General features: G+C 41.8%; 1 protein-coding gene across 1 annotated transcript in view; it reads right to left on the reverse strand.

Moving 5' to 3' along the window:
- Positions 1–18,352, reverse strand: part of BAG4 (BAG cochaperone 4) — a 42,123-nt gene extending 23,771 nt beyond the window's left edge. Inside the window, exon 1 of the mRNA XM_047772474.1 lies at positions 18,074–18,352. Within this exon, the coding sequence (XP_047628430.1) occupies positions 18,074–18,343 (270 nt within the window). The 5' untranslated portion in view covers positions 18,344–18,352. The remainder of the gene's footprint in view (positions 1–18,073) is intronic.
- Between the last annotated feature and the right edge of the window lie 198 nt (positions 18,353–18,550).

The raw sequence follows: 18,550 nt of genomic DNA on the forward strand, positions 1-18,550 counted from the left end.
ATACCCATCCTCCTTAAAGTTTTTGAAAAGGCTGAGGAAGAAGGAACACTCCCAAAAACATTCTATGAAGCAACCATCACCCTAATACCAAAACCAGACAAAGATACTACCAAAAAAGATTATAGGCCAGTATCTTTTTTTTTTTTTTGTCTTTTTGTCTTTTAGAGCCACACCAGCAGCACACAGAGGTTCGGGGTTAAGGGTCAAATCGAAGCTGCAGCCCCTGGCCTATGCCACAGCCATAGCAATGTGGGATTTGAGCCATGTCTGCAACCTACACCACAGTTCACAGCAATGCCAGATCCTTAACCCACTGAGCGAGGCCAGGGATCAAACCCACATCCTCATGGATGCTCGTTGGGTTCACCAACCACTGAGCTACAACGGGAACTCCGAGGCCAATAACTTTGATGAATATAGATGCAAAAATTCTCAACAAAATTTTAGCCAACCGAATCCAACAACATATAAAAAAGACCATACACCACAACCAAGTGGGATTCATCCCAGGTTCACAAGGATGGCTCAACATATGCAAATCAATCAACATCATACATCACATTAACAAAAGAAAAGTCAAAAACTACATGACCATTTCAAAAGATGCAGAAAAAGCATTTGACAAAGTCCAACATCCTTTCATGATAGAAACTCTTACCAAAGTGGATATAGAGGGAACATACTTTAACATAATAAAGGCCATTTATCACAAACCCACAGCAAATATAGTACTCAAGGGAGAAAAGATGAAAGCCTTCCTGCTAAAATCTGGAGCAAGACAAGGATGCCCACTCTCACCACTTTTATTCAACATAGCACTGGAAGTCCTAGCCACAGTAATCAAACAAACAAAAAAAAAAAAAATAAAAGGTATCCAAACTGGAAGAGAGGAGGTAAAATTGTCACTGTATGCAGATGATATGATACTATATATAGCAAAACCTAAAGGCTCCACACAAAAACTACCAGAACTGATAAACAAATTCAGCAAAGTAGCAGGATACAAGATTAACATTCAGAAATTGGTTGCATTTCTGTCTACTAACAATGAAATATTATAAAAGGAATACAGGAGTTCCTGTTGTGGCTCAGCAGTTAACAAATATGACTAGCATCCACGAGGACACAGGTTTGATCGCTGGCCTTGCTCAGCTGGTTAAGGATCCAGCATTGCCATAAGCTGTGGTGTAGGTTGCAGATGTAGCTAGGATCCCCAGTTGCTATAGTTGTGGTGTAGGCCAGCAGCTGTAGCTCTGATTCGACCCCTAGCCTAGAAACCTCCATATACCACAGGTGTGGCCCTAGAAAAGACAAAAAGACTAAAAAGACCAAAAAAAAAAGAATACAAAAATACAATACTTTTTAAAATTGAACTCCCAAAAATTAAATACCTAGAAAGAAACCTAACCAAGGAGGTGACTTATATGCTGAGAATGATAAAACATTAATCAAGGAAATTAAAGAGGATTCATAGAAATGGAAAGATATTCCACGGTCTGGGTTGGAAAAATTAATATTGTAAAAATGGCCATACTACCCAAAGCAATCTACAGAGACAATGCAATCCTTATCAAAAATTACCCATGGAGTTCCCGTCGTGGCGCAGTGGTTGACGAGTCCGACTAGGAACCATGAGGTTGTGGGTTCGGTCCCTGCCCTTGCTCAGTGGGTTAACGATTCGGCGTTGCCGTGAGCTGTGGTGTAGGTTGCAGACGCGGCTCGGATCCAGCGTTGCTGTGGCTCTGGTGTAGGCCGGTGGCTACAGCTCCGATTCAACCCCTAGCCTGGGAATCTCCATATGCCGCGGGAGCGGCCCAAGAAATAGCAACAAAAACAACAACAAAAAGACAAAAAAAAAATTACCCATGACATATTTCACAGAACTAGGATAAACAATCCAAAAAGTTATATGGAACTACAAAAGACCCAGAATTGCCAAAGCAATCCTGAACAAAAACGAAGCAGGAGGCATAACTCTCCCAGATTTCAGGCAATATTGCAAAGCTACAGTAATCAAGACAGTGTGATATTGGTACAAAAACAGACATATGCATCAGTGGAACAGAATAGAGAGCCCAGAAATAAACCCACATACCTACAGTCAATTAATTTTTGACAAAGGAGACAAGAATATAATATGGGAAAAAGTCTTTCAGCAAGTATTGCTAGGAAAACTGGACAGCCACATGTAAATTAATGAAACTGGAACACACCCTCACATCACACACAAAAATAAATTCAAAACGGCTTAAAGACTTAAAATGTAAACAAGACACTATCAAACTCCTGGGAGATAACATAGGCAAAACATTCTCTGACATCAACCATACAAATGTTATCTTAGGTCACTCTTCCAAGGCAACAGAAATAAAAGCAAAAATAAACCAAATAATCAAACTGATAAGCTTTTGCACACCAAAGGAAACCATAAAAAAAAAAAAAAGACAATTTACAGAATGTGAGAAAATAGTTTCAAATGATGCAACTGACAAGGGCTTAATCTCTAAAATATACAAACAACTTACACAACAGCAAAAACAAAACAAACAAAAAAACAAAAACAAAACAAAACAAAACCAATAACCCAATTGAAAAATGGGCAAAAGACCTGAATAGACATTTCTCCAAAGAATATATACAGATGGCCAACAGGCACATGAAAAAATGCTCAACATCACTAATTATTACAGAAATGCAAATCGAAACTACTATGAGGTACCACCTCACACCTGTCAGAATGGCCATCATTAGCAAGTCAACAAAGAACAAATGCTGGAGAGAGTGTGGAGAAAAGGGTACCCTCCTACATTGTTGGTGGGAATGTAAATTGGTACAACCACTATGAAAAACAGTATGGAGGTTCCTCAGAAAACTCAGTATAGAACTACCACATGACCCAGCAAGTCCACTCTTGGGCATATATCCAGACAAAACTTTCCTTGAAAAAGACATGCACCCGCATGTTCACTGCAGCACTATTCACAGCAGACAAAACATGGAAACAATCTATATGCCCATCGACAGATGAATGGATTAAGATGTGGTATATATACACAATGGAATACAACTCAACTGTAAAAAAGAACAAAATAATGCCATTTGCAGCAACATGGATGGAACTAGACTCATACTAAGTGAAATCAGAAAGAGAAAGACAAATGCCATATGATATCACTTATATCTGAAATCTAATATACGGCACAAATGAACCTTTACACAGAAAAAGAAATGCATGACTTGGAGAACAGACTTATGATAGCAAAGGTGGGGGTGGAGGGGGCGGGGAGTGGGATAGACTGGGAATCTGCGGTTAATAGATACAAACTATTGCATTTGGAGTGGATAAGCAATGAGATCTTGCTGTATAGCACAGGGAACTATATCTAGTCACTTGTGATGGAACATGATGAAGGATGATATGAGAAAAAGAATGTATATACATGTGTGACTGGGTCACTTTGCTGTACAGTAGAAAATTGACAGAACACTGTAAATCAACTATAATGGAAAAAATAAAAATCATTTAAAATATAAAATAAAAATATGAGAAAAGAACACTTCTAAAGTCATCTTGTGAATCCATTATTACCCTGACACCAAAACCAAAGACATCACAATAAAACACTATTTGCCTCTATAGGCAAATCTATGGGGGCCAATATCTCTCATGAATATGGATGCAAACATCCTCAAAAAACACACTAGTAAACCAAATCCAGCAATATATAGAGTTATGTACCATGACCTAGTGGAATTTATCCCAGGAATGCAAGGTGGGTTGAATCTTTGAAAATCAAATGCAATACACCATATCTATCAAATAAAAACCCAAACCCCTATGATTATCTCAATAGATACAGAAAAAGCATTTGACAAAATCTATCACTTTCATGATAAAAAGACTCCAGGAATACAAGGAAATTTCCTCAGCCCAGTAAAGAGCGCCTGTGAAACACCCACACTTAACCTCATACTTAATGATGAAAAAACGGATTCTTTCTCTTAAGATGAGGAACAAGACAGGGTATCTGCTCTTGCTACTTTTATGCAACATTGTACTGGATGTTCTAGCTAGGGCAAGAAAAATAAAAAGGCATGGTCTTCATAGCTATATGGAATAGAAAGAAATCCATTCATCTATGGTCAGTTTTTTGTTTGTTTTGGCTGTTCCATGGCATAAGGAGTTCCCTTGACAGGGATCAGATCCAAGCCACAGCCACAACCCTCACTGCAGCTGCAGCAACCAGATCTCTTAACTGTGCTGGGCCGGGGACTGAACCTGTGTCCTGACACTGTAGGGCCTCTGCTGATCCTGTTGTGCCACAGCAGGAACTCCTACGGTCAGCTGATGTTTAACAAGGATGCTAAGACTGTTCAATGGAGAGAGAAAGTCTGGCATAACATATGGTGCCATAACAACTCAATAGCCACATACAAGAATGAAGTTGGACTCTCACCCCATGTGTAAAAATTAACTCAATAGACCATAGATCTACATCCCGCTTGATCATGGTGAACAATCCTTTTAATGTACTGCTGGATTCAGTTTGCTAGCATTTTGTTGAGGATTTTTTGCATCTACATTCATCAGTGATATTGGCTTGTAATTTTCTTTTTTTTGTGGATCTTTGGTTTTGGTATCAGGGTGATGGTGACCTCACAGAATGAGTTTGGGAATGTTCCTTCCTCCGCAATTTTCTGGAATAGTTTCAGAAGGATAGTTAGCTCTACTCTAAATGTTTGATAGGTGTTAGTGCTTCTCTAAATGTGTGATAGAATTCACCTGTGAAGCCACATCGCCCTGGACTTTTGTTTTTTGGAAGTATTTATTTATTTATTTATTTTTGGTCTTTTTGTCTTTTCCAGGGCCGCACCCTTGGCATATGGAGGTTCTCAGGCTAGGGGTCTAATGGGAGCTGTAGCCACTGGCCTACGCCACAGCCACAACAACTCCGTATCCAAGCCGCACCTGCAACCTACACGACAGCTCATGGCAAGGCTGGATCCTTAACCCACTAAGCGAGGCCAGGGATTGAACCTGCAACCTCATGGTTCCTAGTTGGATTCATTAACCACTAAGACACCATGGGAACTCCTGTTTTTTGGAAGTTTTTAAATCACAGTTCCAATTTTGGTACTTGTGATTGGTCCATTCATCTGTTCTATTTCATCTTGGTTTAGTCTTGGGAGATTGCACTTTTCTAAGAATTTGTCCATTTCTTCTAGGTTGTCCACTTTGTTGCCATATAGTTGCTTGCAGTAGTTTCTTCTGGCCCTTTGTATTTCTGTGATGTCCATTGTAACTTCTCCTTTTTCATTTCTAATTTTATTGATTTGAGTCCTCTCTTTTTTTCTTCCTGAGTCTGGCTCAGGGTTTATCAATTTTGCTGATCAATTTCATTGGTCTTTTCTATAGTTTTCGTTTCTATTTCATTTATTTCTGCTCTGATCTTTACAATTTCTTTCCTTCTTTCCTTTTGCTAATTGGATTTTGTCTGTTCTTTCTCTAGTAGCTTTCGGTGTAAAGTGTCGATTGTTCCTTTGAGATTTTTCTTGTTTCCTGAGCTAGGCTTGTATTTCTATAAATTTCCCTCTTAAAACTGCTTCTGCTGCATCCCGTAGGTTTTTGGATTGTGTCTTTGTCATTTGCTTCTAGCTTGTTTTGTTTTTGTCTTTTTGTCTCTTCTAGGGCCACATCCATGGCATATGGAGGTTCCCAGGCTAGAGGTCTAATCAGAGCTGTAGCCATCAGCCTACGCCACAGCAACCTGGGATCTGAGCCGTGTCTTCGACCTACACCACTGCTCATGGCAGCGCCAGATCCTTAACCCACTGAGCGAGGCCAGGGATTGAACCCGAAACCTCATGGTTCCCAGTCAGATTCATTAACCACTGCGCCACAACAGAAACTCCTAGGTATTTTTAAATTTCCTCTGATTTCTTCAGTGATCCATTGGTTGTTTACCAGCATGTTGTTTAGTCTCCCCATGTTTGTGTTTTTTGCAGTTTTTTCTTGTTGTTGAGCTCCAGTTGTATAGCATTATGGTCAGATGCTTGATACAATTTCAATTTTCTTAAATTTACCAAGGCTTGCTTTGTAACCCAGAATGTGATCTATCCTAGAGAAAGTTCCATGTGCATTTGACAAGAATATGTATTTGGCTGCTTTTGGATGGAATATTCTATAAATATCTATTAAGTCCATCTGGTCTAATGCATCATTTAAGGCCTGTTTCCTTGCTGATTTTTTGTCTGGATGGTCTGTCCATTGCTATAAGTGGGGTGTTAGAGTCCCAACTATTATTGTGTTATTGTTAATTTCTCCTTGTAAGTTTGTTAGCAGTTATACTGATGTGATCCTATGTTGGGTTGATCCTTTGATCATTATGTAATGTCCTTCTTTGTTTCTGACAATATTCTTTATTTTAAAGTCTATTTTGTCCGGAGTTCCCATCGTGGTACGGCAGAAACGAATCTGACTAGCAACCATGAGGACTCAGGTTTGATCCCTGGCCTCGCTCAGTGGGTTAAGGATCCAGCAGTGCTGTGAGCTGTGGTGTAGCTTGCAGATGCAGCACAGATCCTGCATTTCTGTGGCTGTGGCATAGGCCGGCAGCTGTACCTCCAACTTGACCCTTAGCCTGGGAACCTCCACATGCCATGGGTGCAGCCCTAAAAAGACAAAAGACAAAAAAAGTCTTTTTTGTCTGATATAAGTATTGCTACTCCAGGTTTCTTTTGATTTCTGTTTCGCATGTAATATTTTCTTCCATTCTCTCGCTTTCAATTTGTATGTGTCCTTAGAACTAAAGTGGGTCTCTTGTGAACAGCATATATATGGGTCTTCTTTTTGTATCCATTCAGCCAGTCTATGTCTTTTGGTTGGGGTATTTAGTCCATTTATATTTAAGGTAATTATTGACATGTATGTTCTTATAGCCATACCATTATTTTGGATTAGTTTTTGTTGGTCTTTTTTCTTCCCTTCTCTTATTCTCTCCTCTTGTGGTTTGATGACTATTTTTAGTGTTGTTTTTAGACTGCTTTTTCTTATTTGTGTGTTGGATCTATTGCAGATTTTTGGTTTGCAGTTACCATGAAGTTTTGACAATGGAGTCTATATATATATACAAAATTGTTTTGGAGTTCCCATCAAGGTGCAGGGGAAACAAATCCACTAGGAACAGTAAAGTTGACAGTTTGACCCTGGCTTCATGGGTTGAGGATCTGGTGTTGCTGTGGCTGTGGCATAGGCTGGCAGCTGTAGCTCCGATTGGACTCCCCCTAGCCTAGGAACCTCCATTATGCCATGGGTGCATCTCTAAAAAGACAAAAAAAAAAAGATTGTTTTAAGTTGTTGATCTCTTAATTGCAAGTGCATCTCCAGCATACTGCATACATTTGTACCCTCCTCTTCTCATGATTTCCGGTTTTGGTAGCATATTTGTGTGTAGATGATTTCTTTTTTTTGTTTTGTTTTTGTCTTTTGTCTTTTTAGGGTCGCACCTGCAACATATGGAAGTTCCCAGGCTAGAGGTCTAATCGGAGCTGTAGCTGCCAGCCTACGCCACAGCCACACCAGATCTGAGCCATGTCTACAACCTACATCACAGCTCATAGAAATGCCAGATCCTTTACCCACTGAGTGAAGCCAGGGATCAAACCCGCAACCTCATGGCTCCTAGTTGGATTCGTTTCCGCTGAGCCACAACGGGAACTCTGATTTCCTATCTTTATTATATGCATGCCTTTACCAGTGAGCCTTGTTCTTTGTGGTATTTTTGCTTTTGGTTGTGGCCTTTTCTTTTCCACCGACAGAAGTTCCTTTTGTATTTGCTGTAGAGCTGGTTTAGTGGTGCTGAATTCTCTTAAGCTTTTGCTTGTCTGTAAAGCTTTTGATTTCTCCTTCAAATCTGAACGAGATCTTTGTTGAGTAATCTTGGTTGGAGGTTTTTTCCTTTCATCACTTTAAGTACATCATACCACTCTCTTCTGGCCTGAAGAGTTTCTGTTGAAAAATCTGCCAATAATCTTACTAGGGTTCCTTGCATGTTATTTGTTTCTTTTCCCTAACTGCTTTCAATATTTTCTCTGTCTTTAATTTTGGTCAGTTTGATTAATGTGTCTCTCTGAGGTGTTCCTCCTTGGGTTTATTTTATATGGTATTCGTTGTGCTTCCTGGATTTGAGTGAGGGATTCTTTCCCAGGTTAGGGAAGTTTTCAGCTATTCTCTCTTCAAAAATTTTCTCTGGCCCTTTCTCTCTCTCTCATCTCCTTCTGGCACTCCTATAATACATACGTTGGTGCATTTAATGTCATCTCAGAGTTCTCTTAGACTGTCTTTGTTTCTTTTCAATCTTTTTTTCTTTTCTGTTGTGTGTCAGTGATTTCCACCAGTCTGTCTTCCACCTTGCTTATTCATTCCTCTGCTTCCTGTATTCTGCTATTGGTTCCTTCTAGAGTATTTTTTATTTCAGTTATTGTATTTTACATCTCTGCTTGCTTAATCTTTTTTTTTTTTTTCTGTCTTTTTGCTATTTCTTGGGCTGCTCCCGAAGCATATGGAGGTTCCCAGGCTAGGGGTCGAATCAGAGCCGTAGCCACCGGCCTACGCCAGAGCCACAGCAACGCAGGATCCGAGCCGCATCTGCAACCTACACCACAGCTCATGGCAACGCCGGATCCTTAACCCACTGAGCAAGGGCAGGGATCGAACCCGCAACCTCATGGTTCCTAGTCGGATTCGTTAACCACTGCGCCACGACGGGAACTCCTGCTTGCTTAATCTTTAAATCTTATTTCTTTGCTCAGTGTTTCTTATAATTTATCCATCTTTGCCTCCAGTTTATTTCCGAGATATTTTTTAAATGATTTCTATTCTTCTTCTTTTTGCTTTTGAGATATTTTTTAAATGATTTCTATTCTTCTTCTTCTTCTTTTTGCTTTTTAGGGCCACTCCCACAGCATATGGAGGTTCGCAGGCTAAGGGTCAAATTGGAGCTGTAGCTGATGGCCTACACCACAGCCACAGCAACGGAGGATCCGAGCCATGCCTGCAACCTACACCACAGCTCACAGCACTGCTGGATCCTTAACCCATTGAGGCTGGCCAGGGATCAAACCTGAGTCCTCATGGTTGCTAGTCAGATTTGTTAACCACTGAGCCACAACAGGAACTATAATTTTTATTTTTATTTTTTAAATTTTTTTCCATTATAGCTGGTTATTTCCAAGATCTAAATCATCTTTACTATCACTAGTCTAAAGTCTTTTTCATGGAGGCTGGTAATCTCCAGATCACTTAGCTGTTTTTCTGGGTTTTTTTTTTTTGTTGTTGTTGTTATTGTTGTTCCCTTATCTGAGTCATAATTCTCTGCCTTTTCATTTTGTATAGATTTTGGTGTGTTCTCCTTTTTGCAAACAATAGGCTTCTGATGTCTGCCCCCCTTGTGGCTGAAGCTGGTATAGAGGCTTGGGGCAGGCTTCTTGATGGGAGGGACTGGTGCCTGCCCACTGGTAGGTGGAGCTGATCCTTATCCCTCTCCTGGGTGGGGCTTTGTCTCTGGTGTGATTAGAGGCAGCCTGTTTGCTGATGGGTGCTGTGTTCCCACCCAGTTTATTGTTTGGCGTGGGGCTGGGAACAGATTTTTCCAATATGGTTACCTCTAGAGGAGCTCATGCTGATGAATATTCCCAAGACCTTTGCCTCCAGTGTCCTTCCTCCACATCCAGCCATAGTCACCCCTTGTTTTCCCAGGAGATCCTCCAAGAACTGCAATCAGGTCTGACCCAGATTCCTATGGAGTCTCTGATTTGCCCTGGGGCCCAGTACACATGAAGCCCTGTGTGTGCCTTTCAAGAGTAGAGCTCCTGTGCACAAACCCCACTGGCCCTCAATGCCAAATACTGCCAGGGCAATACCAGATCCCCAGGCATGGGAATGTGACATGGGACTCAGAACTCTCACTCCCATGGGTGAGCCTCTGTACAGTTACTTTCCAGTTTGTGGGCCACCCACCCATTAGGTATGGAATTGTTTATATTGTGTAATCACCCCTCTTACCATCTCAGTGTGGCCTCCTCTTTGACTTCTGGAGTAGGGTATTTCTTAATAGGTTTACAGTCTATTTTGTTGAAGGCTGTTCAGCAGTCGCTTGTAATTTTGTTGCTTTCATGAGAAGGTGAGTTGCAGCCCTTCTACTCCACCATCTTAATCCCATCTCCCTTCTCTATTTTTTCAACAAGACCCTGGGATGTAAGTTGCTCCACAAGCTGACCCAATCAATTTTGGGATTTGTTGTGACCCCAAAGGGCTCCTTCCAGCTATCTCTTCCCCTAACTCTCTCAAGCAAACTAGCTGGCCTACAGTTTAGTTTGTATCTCCAATGAATCTATTGATCTCCCAATTGCCTTTTACGACAAACTCGAATTTTCGAGAACATACTTAGGCTTCATCTCCACACTCTGATGCAAATAAAATTCCTTTGAGAAAAGATAAGGAGCTACCTGTTTCACAGTCTGCTTCTGCCTCCAGATAAAATGTCTGGGCCATACTCTGCAGCTGGGTTGAGGACAATGGTGTGCTTTCTGAAAGACACCTCTGCTTTAAGAGCTGAGCACCTGGGGGGGAAAGGGCAATAGCCTGAGGACCTCCCAGCTTGCCTTTCAGGACATGGTAAAGGTGATCAGGCCCCTAGTGTTCTCAGCCGCGCCATGCCCAAGGTAAAGCCTCCAATCCACAGGTAGGGACAGGGCACAAGTAAGAACCATCACTATTGGCTACACTTGACTGGAACCTTGGCCTTTCTAACAGTAGCTAGGGGCAAAATAAGCAGTGCTGATATGTGGCCCTCCCAGGATGACTGGGACCTGGGGGAGAAGGAGCCCTGTTTCCCTCACTGCTCCAGACTAGAATGGAGTTTCTATCTCAGAAGGCTGAGGTTGGGGGTGTGGGAGTTGGAAAACATCTTGGTTCTTGATTCTGAAAAACAGAATCTCACTGTTATAAGTTTGAGTAAACTTTCTAAAATTAATATTTTTTCATTTGCTAAATTCCCTAAGACCATTTCCAGAGACTTTAATTACCTTAATATTGTAAGGAACCAAGATTTTTCCATACAAGAAAAAAAATAATAAATACAATCAAAGAAGTAAAAATAATCTATGGTGTTAAATCTGAATTTATTTAAATATGAACTCATTTATTTCTCTATTTTAAAATACTTATAACTCTTGAAAAGGTCTAGAAGCAATGACAACACAATATCAATCAGTACACCTAGCATTCAAATGTAACTTCTGTACCAGTTATTAAGCTACTGGCCCTCAGCTCCAAACATAGTATTCTGTAACTGGCTCTGAGATACAAGATCCAGAGTCTGCAAATATTTCTTTGTCACTTGCTTATCATTTGGTTCTGCCAATAGAGAGCACTGGATTAGAGGAGAGAATGGACTTGCTCCTTCCTGTCTATTTGCTTCCTGTTTCTACCAGTGTCAGCCCAACAAAGCCCTGAATCCTGGAGGCAGCATCAGTCAGCAGCAGTCTCCAGACTCTTGAGTTTCCTGGAGCGCAGCTGTGCCCCTTCTGGTTCCAGCTACAACAGGCCGTTCTTCCAAGTTTCCAGGTTGTGATAACCTCAACCTCTTCTCTTTATTTCCCAGCCCCAAGAGGTGTTTCCTCCTGCAGAAACTATCTTCTACGTTACTTCCATTTTCTCTTTTTATCTTTTCAGATCTCCAACCCCCATTTAACTTATTTCCTAAATCAAATTATGTCCTTTAAAAGAACTAGTGTTAAGTTCTGTTTTCCTGCCTGGATCTTGACTTACACAATTTCTAAACATAATTCTCTAAGTAAAAATAAAAAACCAAGGCTTCTTAATGGAATGGCTGGTTCTATGCATGAGACAGAATATACACAAAATAAGCCTGGCACATCCTGTACCAGAAATGAAGGCAGCTGTCAAAAATCAATGGGTCATATCTTAAAGGACTTAGAAGCCAAGAGGAAGGGATTTCCCTTGGCATAATATGGGATCATTTAAGCAATAAAGAGAAAGACTAAAATTGACAGAACACTGTAAATCAACTATAATAAAAAATTTTAATAAAAAATGACTAACTGAAACACATTAGAAATACTGACTATATATTTGTATACATACATGTTATGCAAATGAGCTCATAAACCTACTTTAAAAAAACAATAAAAAATACAGATCCCATTTTGTAATTTTAATGGGGCTTAGAGATGATGAAAATTAAACCTTCCATCTTATTCCCAGGAGTCCTTTTTTATTTTATTTATTTTTTATTTTTTTATTTTTTGTCTTTTTTTGCCATTTCTTGGGCTGCTCCTGCGGCACATGGAGGTTCCCAGGCTAGGGGTCGAATTGGAGCTGTAGCCACTGGCCTACGCCACAGCCACCGCAACGCAGGATCCGAGCTGCATCTGCAAGCCACACCACAGCTCACGGCAACGCCAGATCCTTAACCCATTGAGCAAGGCCAGGGATCGAACCCACAACCTCATGGTTCTTAATCGGATTCATTAACCACTGAGCCACGACGGGAACTCCCAGGAGTCCTTTTTTAGAAAGATGGATAAAGGAGTTCTTTCATGGCTTAGCAAGTTAAGGCTCCAGCATTGTGACTGCAGCAGCTTGGGGTGCTGCTGTAGTGTGGGTTTGATCCCTGGCCTGGAAAATATTGCATGCTGTGGGTGCAGCTGAAAATGCAAAAAAAAACCTGTCTTAATTGAAAATAAAAAGAGGTACTGGAGTTCCCACTGTGGCTCAGCAGAAACGAATCTCACTAGTAACCATGAGGTTGCGGGTTCGATCCCTGGCCTCACTCAGTGGATTAAGGATCTGGCCTTGCTGTGAGCTGTGGTGTGGTTCACACACGTGGCTCAGATCTAGCGTTTCTATGACTGTGGCATAGGCCAGCAGCTGTGGCTGCGATTCTACCCCTAACCTGGGAACTTCCATATGCTGAAGTTGCAGCCTAAAAAGCAAATAAATAAATAAATAAATGGATAAATATCTACACCTTGATTGTGGTAGTGTTTTTATATGACTGTATGTATTTGCCAAAATTCACACCTTAAAAATGGTAAAATTTGAAGTTCCTGCTGTGGCAGAATGGGATTAGCAGTGTCTCTGCAGTGCTAGGATGCAGGTTCAGTCCCCAGTCCTGCACAGTGGGTTAAAGGATCTGGCATTGCCATAGCTGTAGGGTAGGTCGCAACTGCAGCTCAGATCTGATTCCTGGCCCAGGAATTCCATACGCCACAGGGCAGCCAAAAAAGAAAAAGGGAAATTTTTTTAAAAGGTAAAATTTACAGTATGTAAATATACCACAATTTTATATGAAAAATGTTCTTGGAGTTCTCATTGTGGCTCAGCAGTAACGAACCCGACTAGTATCCAAGAGGATGTAGGTTCAATCCTTGGCCTTGCTCATCAAGTTAAAGACACGAAGTTGCTGTGAGCTGTGGTGTACGTCCCAGATGCAGCTCAGATCCACTGTTGCTATGGCTGTAGTGTAGGCTGGCGGCTGCAGCTCTTAATTTAACCCCTAGCCTGGGAACCTCCATATGCCGCAGGTTTGGCCCTAAAAAGCAAAAAAAAAAAGGAAAAGCAAAAGAAAAAAGAGAAAAGAATGTTCTCAATGAAGTGGTAAAAAACATTAATTTTATTGTCTTAATAGAAAAGATTTTCTTTGCTTCTTTTTTTCCCCTTTTGGACAAAATGTAACAAATCTAAAAATATCCCCAGTAATAATAAATCTGCAGCTCAGGAACTCTTAATTCTATGATACTAATTCTATGAAACAGCATTTAGTTTCACAGGAAACTGGCTGAAGCTGTTCTATAAACCAAGTTGCCAATTTTACCATGTGCCTAAGTCTTTTCAAACTCTTTATCTGCTGTCTGAAACAAGGCAAAGGTGGTAACAGACAAAGATGAAAAAAGGTTCTCACAATGTGAATTAAAGTTTTTGTGGCAAACTTTTCTCTCTTTTGAGAATACCTACATCTCAGATGAAGGCTAGAATCTAGTCCTTTCATATTTATCTTAGAAGGAACTAGTTCATAAGAAGTAGATACATGGTTAACTCACAAAGTGACTTGCCACTGCACCTCCAAAAATAGCCCTTGCACAAATGAATCTAAGAGTAGAGGAATCTAAGCAGTGCTGCTATTACCTAAGATCCATATACAAATCTGTTTATATTTTTCACAAGAATTAGACAAAAATTCTTAGAAAAACACATTGTAAGTTATTTTTATAGCTACATACTCCAAAATCACTAAAAAGCACTTTAAGTTCCTGTATTGGCCATCATCACAGATTCTCGTTTTCAATCTCATCTGGTTCTCTTCTATGCTTCTCTCTACACTGCTTCCCTTTCCCTCAGCACCTGTTTCAAACATTTCCCATATCAAGTTCCCAGCATACCCCATCCCACTTCCATTACTCTCAAATGACCTGGACTCCTACTTCATCAAGAAAGGACACCAAGAGCTAGGAACTCCTTCAATGCTCCTCCCCTCCAAATCCGAGCTTACTTTCTCCCCCTCTAGCTCCGAAGAGGTTTCTCAGCTCTTTCTCACTTTATTTTATTTATTTATTTATTTTTGGCCACACCCACAGCAAGTAGAAGTTTCTGGGTCAGGGATCAAACCCATGCCACAGCAGTGACAATGCTGGATCCTTAATCCACTGTGCCACAAGGGAACTCCTTTTTCTCACTTCTTAATCCACCTCTCCCCAACCCATATTCCCTCCTTTTATTCGCATCTTTTTTTCTCAATCTACTAGGTTACTCTCTGCTTACAAACATCCTCAAGCCACCTAATCCTAAAGATTCTTCCCTCAATCGTGGTTCCCAGTCAAGTGACCACTTTCTCATTTACTAAGTTTACACTGTTTTCAGCTGCCTTCTGACCCAAACCTCCTATTCATTACTTTAATACTATTTTAAACTCCCACCACTAAAATCAACAGTACCTCTTTAACTGTCAACCCAAATGAATCTTTTTAGTTCTCCCATCATTAGCTGCAAAATAGCTGGGGCCTCTCTTGGTCTACACTGCACAAGTACTGACTGTCCTATTATCCTTCTGAGATTCTCACCCATGGTCCTCTTCTGGGTCCTCTCTCCCCATCACCTCTCCTAGATCTCAGAATTCTCCGCTGGCAGCGTGACCGGGTTTGGTAATTCACTTATGCTTCTATTTGATGCCTCTCCAATCACTGTCTCCATCCACAACTCCCTCCTGAGCCCCACATCTACTGTTTTGTTCCCACAAACAATTCCTAGATGCCAGACTCTAAAACTGGACATCAAAAATAAAACAAAAACATGGAGTTCCCATTGTGACTCAGTGGAAATGAATCTGACTAGCATCCATGAGGACATAGGTTTGATCCCTGGCCTCGCTCAGTGGGTTAAGGATCTGGTGTTGCCATGAGCTATGGTGTAGGTCACAGACATGGCTTGGATCTGGCATGGCTGTGGAATAGGCCAGCAGCTGTAGCTCCAATTTGACCCCTAGCCTGGAACCTCCATATGCTGCAATTGCAGCCATTAAAAAAGAAGGTAAACATTCTGATTCTGCAAGTCTGGGGCAAGGCCTGAACTACAGCATTTCCGAGAAGCTCCTTGGTGGTGCATATACTGCTGGTTCAAGAATCAAACTACAGTGCTGCAAGTATAGCTAACATGGTAAGAGAAAGAAAACAGAGATTTTCTCTTTTTCACTCCTGCCATATTTAAATACATTAATATAGAGTCAAGTCTTTGCAGTTATTCACTGCAATATCATCTCAATATATCCAATTCTGTGAAGCAATGCTTCTCAGCCACAAACATGCATATGAATCACCTGAGGATCTTATTAAACTGGAGCAGCAGGAAGTATGGAGCAGGAGAGATTCTGCATTTCTAACTGCCTCAGATCAACACTGAAGCTTCTGGTACATGGACTACACTTTTTGAAGAGTAAGATGTCTTCCGGGCTCAGAGGGTTAAGAACCTGACTAGTATCTATGAGGATGCAGGTTTGATCCCTAGCCTTGCTCAATGAGTTAAGGATCTGATGTTGCTGTGGCTGTGGTGTAGACTGGCAGCTGCAGCTCAATTTTGACCTCTAGCCTGGGAACTTCCATATGCTGCAAGTGCAGCCATTTGAGAAAAAACAAAGAAAGAAATTATCATCCTATACTTTTCAAGTTTCAGAAACATCAACCTGAAAGATAAACTCCTGCAACAGTTCACAAATGCCCAATCACATTCCGGCCGTATCCCTGACCGCTCCAGCGTTACCTAGCCTGTGTGCACACCTGTTCTCCCTTTAAACTCCCTGCCCAGTACTAAGATCTTAACTTCTCTAACCTTAACCTAAAAAAACCTTTGTTTTGACTACACAGCAAGCCCAGGTGGAATCATCAGCTTAGTGGTTCTCTCCTCCTCCCCCACAAGTGAGCCTAGGTCTAGTCTGCATACCTATTAGCCAAGCATTTCCTCACTCTCCTCTGTCGGGACTGAAGTCCCCTCAGGCTGCTTATTCTAGACTCAGAGAAATTATGGGCCTTTCTTTGTAATTAACCTCTCACTACATTTTTTTTTTATGATACAACTTTTTAAAAGAAATAACATGACATCAAACCCAGCCTTTTAAAGTGTACAATTCAATGTTTTTTTTTTAATATTCAGAGCTGTGCAATCTTCATTTATAATCTAATTCCAAAATATTTTCATCATCCCCAAAAGAAACCCCATACCCTTTAACTATCTTCCCCAATGTCTCCAGGCCTCCAACCCCTGACAATGACATATATTTGTACAGACTTGCCCATTCTGGATATTTCATATAAATGGAATCACACAATGTTTAATGTTTGTCTTCGTTCATGTAGCATATTTTCAAGGTTCATCCATGTTGTAGAAGGTACTTCATTTCTTCCCATTTCTTCCCATTCATTGTATGAATATGTCAGATTTTATCTATACATCAGTTGATGGGCATTTGGAATATTTTCCCTTTTGGCTATTATGAATAATGCTGCTATGAACCTCACGTGTACAAGTTTATACGTGGACATGTTTTCAGTTCTCTTGGGTGTATAACAAGGAGCAGACTTGCTGAGTAAGATCCCAACAGTATGCTTAACGTTTTGAGGGACTTCCAAACTGTTTTCCAAAGCACTGAACCATTTTATGTCCCCACCAGCAATGTATGGGAATTTCATTATTACATTTTCAACCAATGAGGATGTTACAGTTCCTGAAGAAAAGGATAGGAGTGCCCCCACCAGATAACGACTAATTCTCTGCGAAGCATACTGCATAACAAAACAACTGTATTTCCGCACGACTACAAGAAACAAGACATTATAGGTTCAAATATACTGAGTGAGTTAACCCTTCACGGTCAACGGTTCTTTCATCGTAAAACAGAGAAGCTGTGATGACATTTAAGCGGCAGTCACCCTTAAGATGAAATAAAACAATCCACGGAAAGCTGCTTTCCAACATTGATTATGCGTGATTCAATGTCGGGCAAAGCGTTAAAAGGGCAAAGAGCTAAACGCCCAGATCCCTCCCCTTCCTTCACGTTCCTTCCCAGGGGGAGGGGTTGCTAAGGGACGGAGGGTGCTGCAGCCACCTCCCTTCTTGGGGAGGGCCGACCTGATGAGCCACGCAGGATAAATTGTCAGGACTCGAAAAGCAGACCCGGATCCCTCCAGCCCAACACCGTTCCCAGGCGAGATTCGCAGCCTGCTACTCAGCTCAGCAGGTCAGCGCAGGATCTTTTTCCCCTTTTTCATGCCAAGACATTTACTATGGTTGAAGTAAAAAAGAAGAGGCAAAGAGAAAACAAGCATAGCCCCCACCTACGATCCTAGTTTCTGTCTCTCCACCCCCCCATAAGGAAAACACATGAAACCCAATTCATTACGAACTCTTGGAGGTGTATCAAACCCAATAACCCTCACCCCCAAAGACTCCCCTATTGCCTTCCCCCACCCCACCCCACCCCGGGACAGACAGAGCAAAGCTTACCTGGTGGCTTCCTCCAGCTCGACCTGGCTCCGACCAGACGCCTCCAGAGGGATAGTAGCCATCTCCTCCTCCCCCTTCTCCCGGCCAGGTGGTCTCAGCCTGGCCGCCCCCGCGTACCCGCCAAGAAACAGGAGGCTGGGGAGGTTCGGGGCGGGGAGGATATATGGGCGGAGGGGGGTGCACGGGCACATCTCCACCCCCAGGCCCGTAGTAGCGGCCATAAGACGGACCGTCACCGGGGCCGTAGCCCGAGCGCCTCAAGGCCGACATGGGCTCCACTGCCCCCAAGTACTTCCCGCCCCCCACGGCCGGTCCATTGCGCAGACGCCAGCGGGAGAACGCAAATGGACCGCAGGAAAGGGGGTCGGCCAGCAACAGCCAATCCCAGGCCGGGTCCCGCCCCCTCGGCCTCAGATTCTTGAAAGTTGAAGGACTGAGGTCGGTGACTCTGGGGTCTAGGAAGCAGGATAGCAAGGG

Source organism: Phacochoerus africanus, chromosome 3, assembly GCF_016906955.1.
Source record: "Phacochoerus africanus isolate WHEZ1 chromosome 3, ROS_Pafr_v1, whole genome shotgun sequence".
Taxonomy (NCBI): Eukaryota; Metazoa; Chordata; class Mammalia; order Artiodactyla; family Suidae; genus Phacochoerus; species Phacochoerus africanus.